At 33.4% G+C, this 8842-nt stretch overlaps 1 protein-coding gene across 1 annotated transcript in view; it reads right to left on the reverse strand.

Moving 5' to 3' along the window:
* The window catches only part of LOC144962838 (sushi, von Willebrand factor type A, EGF and pentraxin domain-containing protein 1-like), a 17863-nt gene extending 9652 nt beyond the window's left edge, over positions 1–8211 (reverse strand). Inside the window, exons 1-6 of the mRNA XM_078896161.1 lie at positions 7885–8211; positions 6395–6488; positions 4904–5121; positions 3380–3656; positions 2254–2392; positions 1–114 (exon numbers count right to left, since the gene is read on the reverse strand). The exon at positions 1–114 is cut by the window's left edge and continues 271 nt beyond it. Coding sequence (XP_078752287.1) covers positions 1–114; positions 2254–2392; positions 3380–3656; positions 4904–5121; positions 6395–6488; positions 7885–8211 — 1169 coding nt within the window. The remainder of the gene's footprint in view (positions 115–2253; positions 2393–3379; positions 3657–4903; positions 5122–6394; positions 6489–7884) is intronic.
* Between the last annotated feature and the right edge of the window lie 631 nt (positions 8212–8842).

Here is an 8842-nt window from a genome sequence, read left to right on the forward strand (position 1 = left end):
GACGATGACTCCCATGTACCATCCTGTTGACATTCTGATCGAAATTCTGGTGTTGTTTTGGACTGGTAACCTAAAAGAAATGGAATTTGACATTTTTGATTTACAGAAAGAACACTTCATGACATATCTTGTAACTTTCAAAACCAATCTGTTACTTCGACTTAATCCAAAAAAAATGCACAATGGTTTTGTTAACTTTACTTCAAGTGTATTATTCGCGACAAAAATAACGATCCTAACACATTCTAGACTTTGATTTAAAAAATATCCAGTAGCATATGAATGATTAGGGAAAATTTGAGATATTTTAGTGGGTCAATGGCCAAACGCTTACGTTAGAAAGCAAATTGTAACAACAATCATCCCCCCCCCAAAAAAAAAAAAAAAAAAAAACAACAACAAAAAACAAACAAACAAACAAAAAACAAAAAACAACGTGTCAATTAGAAAACCCCAAGGATCACACAAAAAAAAGGTTTAAAGAAATTCATGAGACGAAGGCGCTTACTGCCATTTTCTAATGAATGGTATTTCTCGCATTGCAAAAATCTGGAAGGTTCTATTTCTCATAATTTTATCTCTATATTCACTTTTAGAGGTCCGATTCATTCCTACATAATACCGTTTTGAGACGATGGGTCACATATCTTTCTTCAATCTAAGATTTGAACCGACCTTTTTCGTTGATTTTTATTGTCAGGTAGGGTTATGAATTTTATTTCCGGTTTACATTAATAATATGAGAATATTTCGGGAGTGTATTTTCTTTGTAGAAATTGATGAAGGCATACCAATCTGATAAAATTGTATTTGCAGATCAAAAAGTCGTTCCATGTCTCAAGCAACCACCTAACTATAAAGCAAGACGGCTTTATGACGTTTTCTCAAATAGTGGACAATTGTTCTTGAAACAAAGAGCTGGTTGTCTCCCCGGTTTTGCTATTGTCAGTTATTCCAGAATCTCGAAGATAAAGATTAATATCTAACAATGTTTACGAACCCAAAAGACATTTCCTGAGCATAAAGCTATGTACATAATGTATAATTCATGTTGATGGTCGTATATACTCTGTGATGAGTTGAAAAGTGTATTGATTTTATCACCGACTATTAGACATTTGAATTGTGTCCTTCTTTAAAACCAGCATTTGCTCTATAAATTAAGTAAGTTCGTAGCTGATTAAGGTCTCACACAATGTAAATCTATAAAATAATATGATTTTGAGTTTTCTATTTTCAACATGATCGACCATTAGACAATAAATAAAACAACGTGACGCACATTGGTTATGGAGTACATTTCGACATGCATATTGTATGTTATTTCACCTAACAGTTATTCTTAGTAGTAACATGCCTGGAGAATGGGTTAATTAATGTTTAATGTATAATATTTTAAAAATAAGTTTGCAATGTCATGCCTACAGCGGGCTGATGTCCAGCGGGTTTATACGTGACTTAAGCAAAGCCTAATATTCCTGGCTATAAATTCCATCTTTCAGTTTCTAAATCATCATAATACTGAACTGAGACGATAAGTCACATATTCAGATTGGAACCATAAATTCCAACTATGGTGTCCAGTCTTAGCTTCGGTCCAGTCCATCTACTTGTGACAGGAAAGTTGAAAGTGGTGAGAGAGAACGGAATAATTTGAGTAGAAGTAGTAAAAAAGTAGTCCTTCACACCCACCAGGCCCATAGATCCGGAGTTTGTCCCGTTTCTAAGGAGTGAAGCGGACAATAGCAATTGCTTGCTACCCTTTAGATAGGACGCTAGTCTATCGCAAAATAATTTTTCGCATAATTTAAAAGACCTAGCTACCCAATAAATGCTAGGTAGACAGTGGGATCAGAAAGAAAATCTGGATTTCACATTAGGTTGGTCCCTTTGTGAGTGAAGCAAGCGAATACGTCACTTATTGAGCTATCGGGACCCCCTCCTCCCCCGCCCCCATTAGTCCCTTAAGTAAATTAACACACAAAAAAAAAAGACCAAAAATAAAGTCTGAAGATAATGAAAAAGTGGAATAGATTATTCAAATTAATTCTCAAATGTGAATTAAAGAAAGATGTAATGGAAACCCGAATTATTGTTTGTATTTGTGAATTAAATTAAAGCTGCTCTTCTACTTCATTAACTTTTACTTCTTCGCGCTTGAAGCATTGTATCCTTTGAATTATGCCTTTAAAACCGATTTTGACGGTCAAAAGGCATTGAAACTGCCAGCCTGGTAGGAAAGCTATTTCCAACATTTCATAAAGATTAGGCATTTCAAAGCCGGAAAGATTAGACATCCTGGCTGCAAACAATATGTGATAGAAACTAAACAACTGTTCCAGATAATATTCACTCTCTACAATGGAGCTCCACAAAGTACGATTTTTCTCGGCTGAAAAGCACCAATGGGCTCATCAAATACAAGCTGCCGACGTGTGTACGGGTTTTTCACGCTGTAACCAGTTATACCACTTCTGTATCGATGTATATTATGACAAATGTAAATACACCATCTCAAAAGCAAAGCATCGACATGCACTACCACAACCAATACCATCATTCTACCTCCACTAACACTATTATTATTATTATTATTACTATTATAATTATTATTATTATTATTATTATTATTATTATTATTATTATATATATGATATATGATATGATTATTATTATTATTATTATTATTATTATTATATTATATTATTATTATTATTATTATTATTATTATTATTACTATAATTATTATTATTATTATTATATATTATTATTATATTACTATTATCATTATATTATTATTATTATTATTAATATATTATTATATTATTATTATTATATTATTTTTATTATTATCATCATTACTATCAGTATTATATCCATTATTACTACTATTTTAATTACTTTTCCCCTATTACAAGAGCTGTAACCTAACAATAATTGCTATTTGGACAATAAAGATTAATTATTATTATTATTATTATTATTATTTATTATTATTATTATTATTATTATTATTATTATTATTATTATTATCATTATTATTATTATCATTACCATTATTATTCCCGGACCACTACTGCCACGAACAACTATCATTATCACCATCGTAACTCAAGAAAAAGAAGAAGAAGAAGAAGAAGAAGAAGAAGAAGAAGAAGAAGAAGAAGAAGAAGAAGAAGAAGAAGAAGAAGAAGAAGAAGAAGAAGAAAGAAGAGAAGAAGAAGAAGAAGAAGAAGAAGAAGAAGAAGAAGAAGAAGAAGAAGAAGAAGAAGAAGAAGAAGAAGAAGAAGAAGAAGAACAACAACAACAACAACAACAACAACAGAAACAACAACAAATACTATAACAACAACAAAATCAACAGCACATCACCGCCAACCTTCATCACAGGAATGCACTGCAGTTGCACCATAGGTCTCCATATCAGTCTCGATATCATCGGTTGGTGCATTCATCAGCACTCTTTCTAGGACTTTGACATTTCCATTCATTACATTGGTTGGTTCCGTGCACGTGACCAGGGTACATTCGTTTGGCGGGGCTGTCCATTCGCCATTGGCTTGACATGTAATCGACATGGTGGAAGAGTTCGAGACGTGACCGTCAAAACAGCTGTAGACCACCCGGGCTTCATGAAACGAATCGTTTCCTATAGACTACATATAAGACACAAAAAGTAAGTTATATCCCAAATTAATAAAAAAAATAAATTAAATAAATGAATTCCGACTGAATTAGGCGGCAAATGCATATGCTCAATAGCTTTCTGATTGCACGAATAAACGGATATGCCCTTATAACAAAAATGAATTCCCTTTATTCATCCCTAAGGTGAAATTTTTCTTTCAGGTCTATTTCAATGGAAAACTGGATAACCCAGGCGTCAGCCGCAGTATGGCGGCGCAAAGTGAGCTAAAACTAGGTGACTTGCTAAAGGCCACACAACACGGCGAGTAGTCGAACTCGGTACTTTTCGGGTACGAAACAAAAACCATACGGCTGAGCCACTCTGTCTCATGATATTTTATAGAAAAATAGTAAAAAACAATGTCTTGGTTTATCCCTACTTAGAAGAATATGTCAAAGATTTAGAGAAATATTTGAAACCAAAATTGTGACCAATCTTCTCAGATTGGTATTAAACAAAAACGAATATAACATATTTAAAAAAAAGAATAAAATACTAAACACGGATTTTTTCGGGCTCAAAATCTTCTCCAACCAACAACAACAATAACAACAAACTCCTCCCCCGCCAAAAAACAAAAACAAAACAAAAACAAACATAAATACATATAGTATATATAGTAAGGTATTTATGTTTTTATTGTTTTTTTTGTTGTTGGTTGAAGAAGGGTTTTGAGCCCGAAATGTTCCGTGTTTGGTATTTTGTTCTTTTTTGAAGCTGTTATATCCATTTTTGTTTATTATTTTTTCCAGTCCCGATCTTCTAGCAGCTTAGTATCGCTGTATCAGATTGATCTTATTAAACGATTTTGGACCGATGTCTGGAATTATTTTGAGCCAAGAGCCTCAAAAGACCGAGTTTATCTTATTCTCAAATGTAAGAAAATTGAAGAATATATATATATATTATATATATATATATATATATATATATATATATATATATATGATTGAACCGTTTGGCTGAATCGTCTGATCATGGCGTCCAACTGTTAAGATGCTCAAAGAGATCATCACTTCTAGAAACGTAGCGAAATTCCTATTTACTGCAATTTTGTGCTGGGAATAAGAACTGAAAAAAAACCAATTTGGAATTATGCATTATATTATGCCCAACAACAAACAACAGCAACAACAAGAGTATTTAATGACAACAGCAGCAAAAAAGATAACTAAACTATTCAAACGCAATGCAAGTTCATTCATAGATACTCACACTGGCGCCTGTTACAACAGGGGGAGTACCACAGTCGGTGAAAGTGCAAGTAACATCTACTGATGACCATTGGCCGGATTTCTGGTCACATGTTGTGACGTCATTAGATCCGGATGAGACGTAGCCTTCCTTGCATCTGTAAATCATCTTGGACAAGCCGTCATTGGTGGGGTTTGAATTCCGGACAGAGGGAGGTGTTGAAGGACATTTCTTGTAACCTGACCAAAGATAAATTTTAAAATTAAATTTAAGTAGTCCTTCAGAAAAATTATGACCATGGAGCTGGAGTTTATCCAGGTTTATATATCGTGACACGGACAATAGCAGTTGCTTACTACAATTTGGACAATTTGTGCGGCTATGTGGTCTAGTAGTATGACACTCGCTTTCGGATCGGAAGGTCCTAGGTTCGAGCCTCGCGCTCAGCGCATAGTTGAGCCCTTGGAAAAGGCTCTTTACTCACATTCTGTCACCGTACTCAGGTGTAAAATGAATACCTGGCCGTTAACAGCGTTGTATTTGTCCGAAAAATTGCAATATCGCCTAACAGGCGTCATGTCCCGTCCTACATGTTAAATGTTGCTGTTGACCAGGGGCCCCTTGTAAAGCGCGTTGAGCACATTTAGTGGATATTGCTCTATATAAAGCTCAATTTAATTCAATTTAATTTAATCTGACGCAAAGTACTTTCCACCAGATATAACAGATCCAGCTACCCAACATTTCTTGGTGGACAGAGGATTCCGAAAAAAAATCGAGTTAATCCGTGATAATCTCAATCCCTTTGCGTGAGAAGCAAGTACTCTACAAACTGAGCTATCGAAACCCTCTAAAATTTCAAATTGTTTTTAATTTAATTGTCCCTCCGAGCGAAAAGACTTATTGAGCCGAAATTATCATAGTTTCAGTAGCGTAAAAGACCAGTAAGATTTAATTTCTTGCTTCTCTTTGAACAGGATGTTAGTTTGTCGCAAATCAGTTTCCACTATGTCTAACAGACCTATCTACCCAATTATTGCCGAGTGGAAAGAGGGGTTATAAAAATCATAACTGACATGGTATTTGATATCGCCTTGTCTCTTGCTGGGTGAGAGCTTTCCATTAACGTCATCAGCACAAGGCTGTTTTATAAAAATGGTTAAATCTTGAAATTAGGGACGGGGATGCCGTTTAATAAATACTCTCATATAAGAATAAATGTGACTCGTTTTTGAGTCTGCAGTATGAAATTTGATTGGAATTTAAAAGAATGATGCCATTTTATTAATTGTACAATTCACAAATTTTCAATGCCAGTAATGTTGACTATTCTTCCAAGTTTCAGCTTTGATTTCATCCCAATATATAACCGTTTTGATAAGATTGATTACAAATAAACAAATGATTAACTGAACAAATAACAGAATGAATAAATAAATGAATAAATATATAAACAAATACATATAAATAAACAAATTAAAATAAATGAATAAATAAATGCATATAGCATACCCAGAGGAAGACATTTGTAGGAATCCGGATCAAGAACAGGAACACACAGTTCATCAAACTCACACTTCCGCAGGTCGCAGCCATAGAGTCTGGGCTAAAATGACGAGAAGACTATATTCAATATACAGGGTGTCTTCCCCCCTAAAACAAATTAAAAAGTAATCACGTTTTAGCTCCTGTCAAACAAATAGAGCTAATTGATATATAAAAATTAATTTAAAATAAGATTAAATTAGTGAGCTTATTTTGTTTAATAGCGATGTATTTTGGGGGAAGGGTGGGGTAACTGATACCCTGTATGTTTAGAGGGTGTCCAGTGTCCATTATTACAACGTAATATTTTTTATAGGAACACCGTCGGTGATTGTACAGATTATAGAGGTAACAAAATTACGGCACCTGTGTTGTGTTTTTGAGTGAGCTATTTAATTAAATCAAGTGTGAAAGAGACTCTGGCTACAGACAGTATAATGGATATTATGTTAAGACTCAGTTTGTTTGTTTTTGTTTAGTGGTAAGATACTCGGCATAGGCATGTAGATCAAATAGATATTCGAATTCAGCTGTAAATTGTACAATGTGGTCCTTGGAAAGACTCTTTACTCACATATTCTCACCTAATAGATGTTTAAATGGAGTCCTTATCGTGTATCAAAGTTAATCATAATAAATGTAACAAATTAATGTATATGTTTATAAGTATATATATATATATAATATATATATATATATATATATATATATATATATATTGCTAATGACTGTGACACAGAAACAGACTTTAAAAAAACAAAAATAAAATGAGAAGTCACTCAATTTTACTGCATTCAACAAATTTACTGATGAGCACGAATCATGAATGTGTTTGGGTTACTATTCCCATTAAATATTATTTTCATCTTCTTTTTCTTTAATTTCAAAGACTTTTACTAAAAGTTATTTTATATATATATATAATATATAATATATATATATATATATATATATATTATTATATATATATAATATATATATATATATAATATATATATATATATATATATAAACTACACATCGGCGTCTTGTCTTATTAGTCAGGCAATGTTAGGTGTGATCAGTAACTAAAAGTGTGACAGTGATCGCAAAACACCTCACATTATTTCCTTGGGTTGGTGCTTTTACTACTTTTGTCTACTCAGTGAGTCTGAATGAGTAACCGATTGAAGGATATCGGAAGGATGTTAGTACTAAAGACATCTAAAGAGACCATTGCACTATTTGAGTGGAATTTGTTTCCATATAAAGCCTGTAAGGGAATGAATGCAACATTGTGGAGCGCATTTATGCATGTATGATCAGCTGGAACACTCTATATAAATGTTATTTACTCTACTCTATAGAGATAAATCTTATTAATCTCTTTTTTTACCTGACAAATTTGACAGATTAAAAGAAATCTAAAGAAAATTTACACGATAGATTTTTTAAAAGTCCTAAATAAAAATGTCTACCTTATTTATAGTCGCTGATCTCAAGTCGAAAGTAATCGCTTCTTCATTTTTCAGCGACGACTCTTGTATATCAATGGGCAGATCGTTGGTCAAACGACACCGTTGTTGGTGTTGATAGAACGTGGCGATGGAACAGTTGGAGTACAGCCAGCAAAGACGTAGACATTGTTGACTGCTGTCTGTAGCCATCACAACCAAGTCCGTTCCGAGGAATTCCTTCCCCTTTAGTATTTTTACATCCTTAAATCCTCTTATTGTTACGGGACCAACGCTTTGGCACACCGATAGTGTTAATACGGTTGAAACGATGAATATCAAAATACGCATGTTTGTTGTTAGAAATCTATTTTTTAAAATAGGATTAGGTGTTAAAATTGTTCCCTATAGTCGTGTTAAATTTTTGTCAACTCCACATAAATACTGATAAAACTAAAAATTAGAAAACATTTTACAGATTGATATTTTAGTAACTTTCAAACGTTTTTTGGGGATAAAGGTAATTCTATCGCCTGTTTACTCAAATGATTATTTAAGAAATCACCCAGGGCATAATGATGTCTCCATCGTAATAGGTCATGTAACCTTGGGAATCGCGAGTTAGACGCCATGTTGCCATATTCCTTCACGTACACCCACAGACTTTATTACAAGACCGATTTTGATCGCCGTTGGTTCAAAAGATTTCCACAATACGGTTGTGTCATAATATAGATGACTGTCTGTTCGTAATAGCCTTTATTTCTCCGCAAATATTACGGTTTCTCCGCTAGTTATTGTATCCAAAAAATAATAGGAATACCCTGTAAGACACGTGTAATTGAACCATTCAATGGATACGCACCTATCTAGTTCTTTCCCTTTAATTTATATAAATTAATGTACTTTACCGCTGGCCGTAATCTGGCCTATCTAAACCAATGACCATTTACAAAAAAAAAATAGTTGAGACAAAATGCAT

Source organism: Berghia stephanieae, chromosome 1 (genome assembly GCF_034508935.2).
Source record: "Berghia stephanieae isolate SIO BIC M18660-M18661 chromosome 1, UCSD_Bste_1.3, whole genome shotgun sequence".
Taxonomy (NCBI): Eukaryota; Metazoa; Mollusca; class Gastropoda; order Nudibranchia; family Aeolidiidae; genus Berghia; species Berghia stephanieae.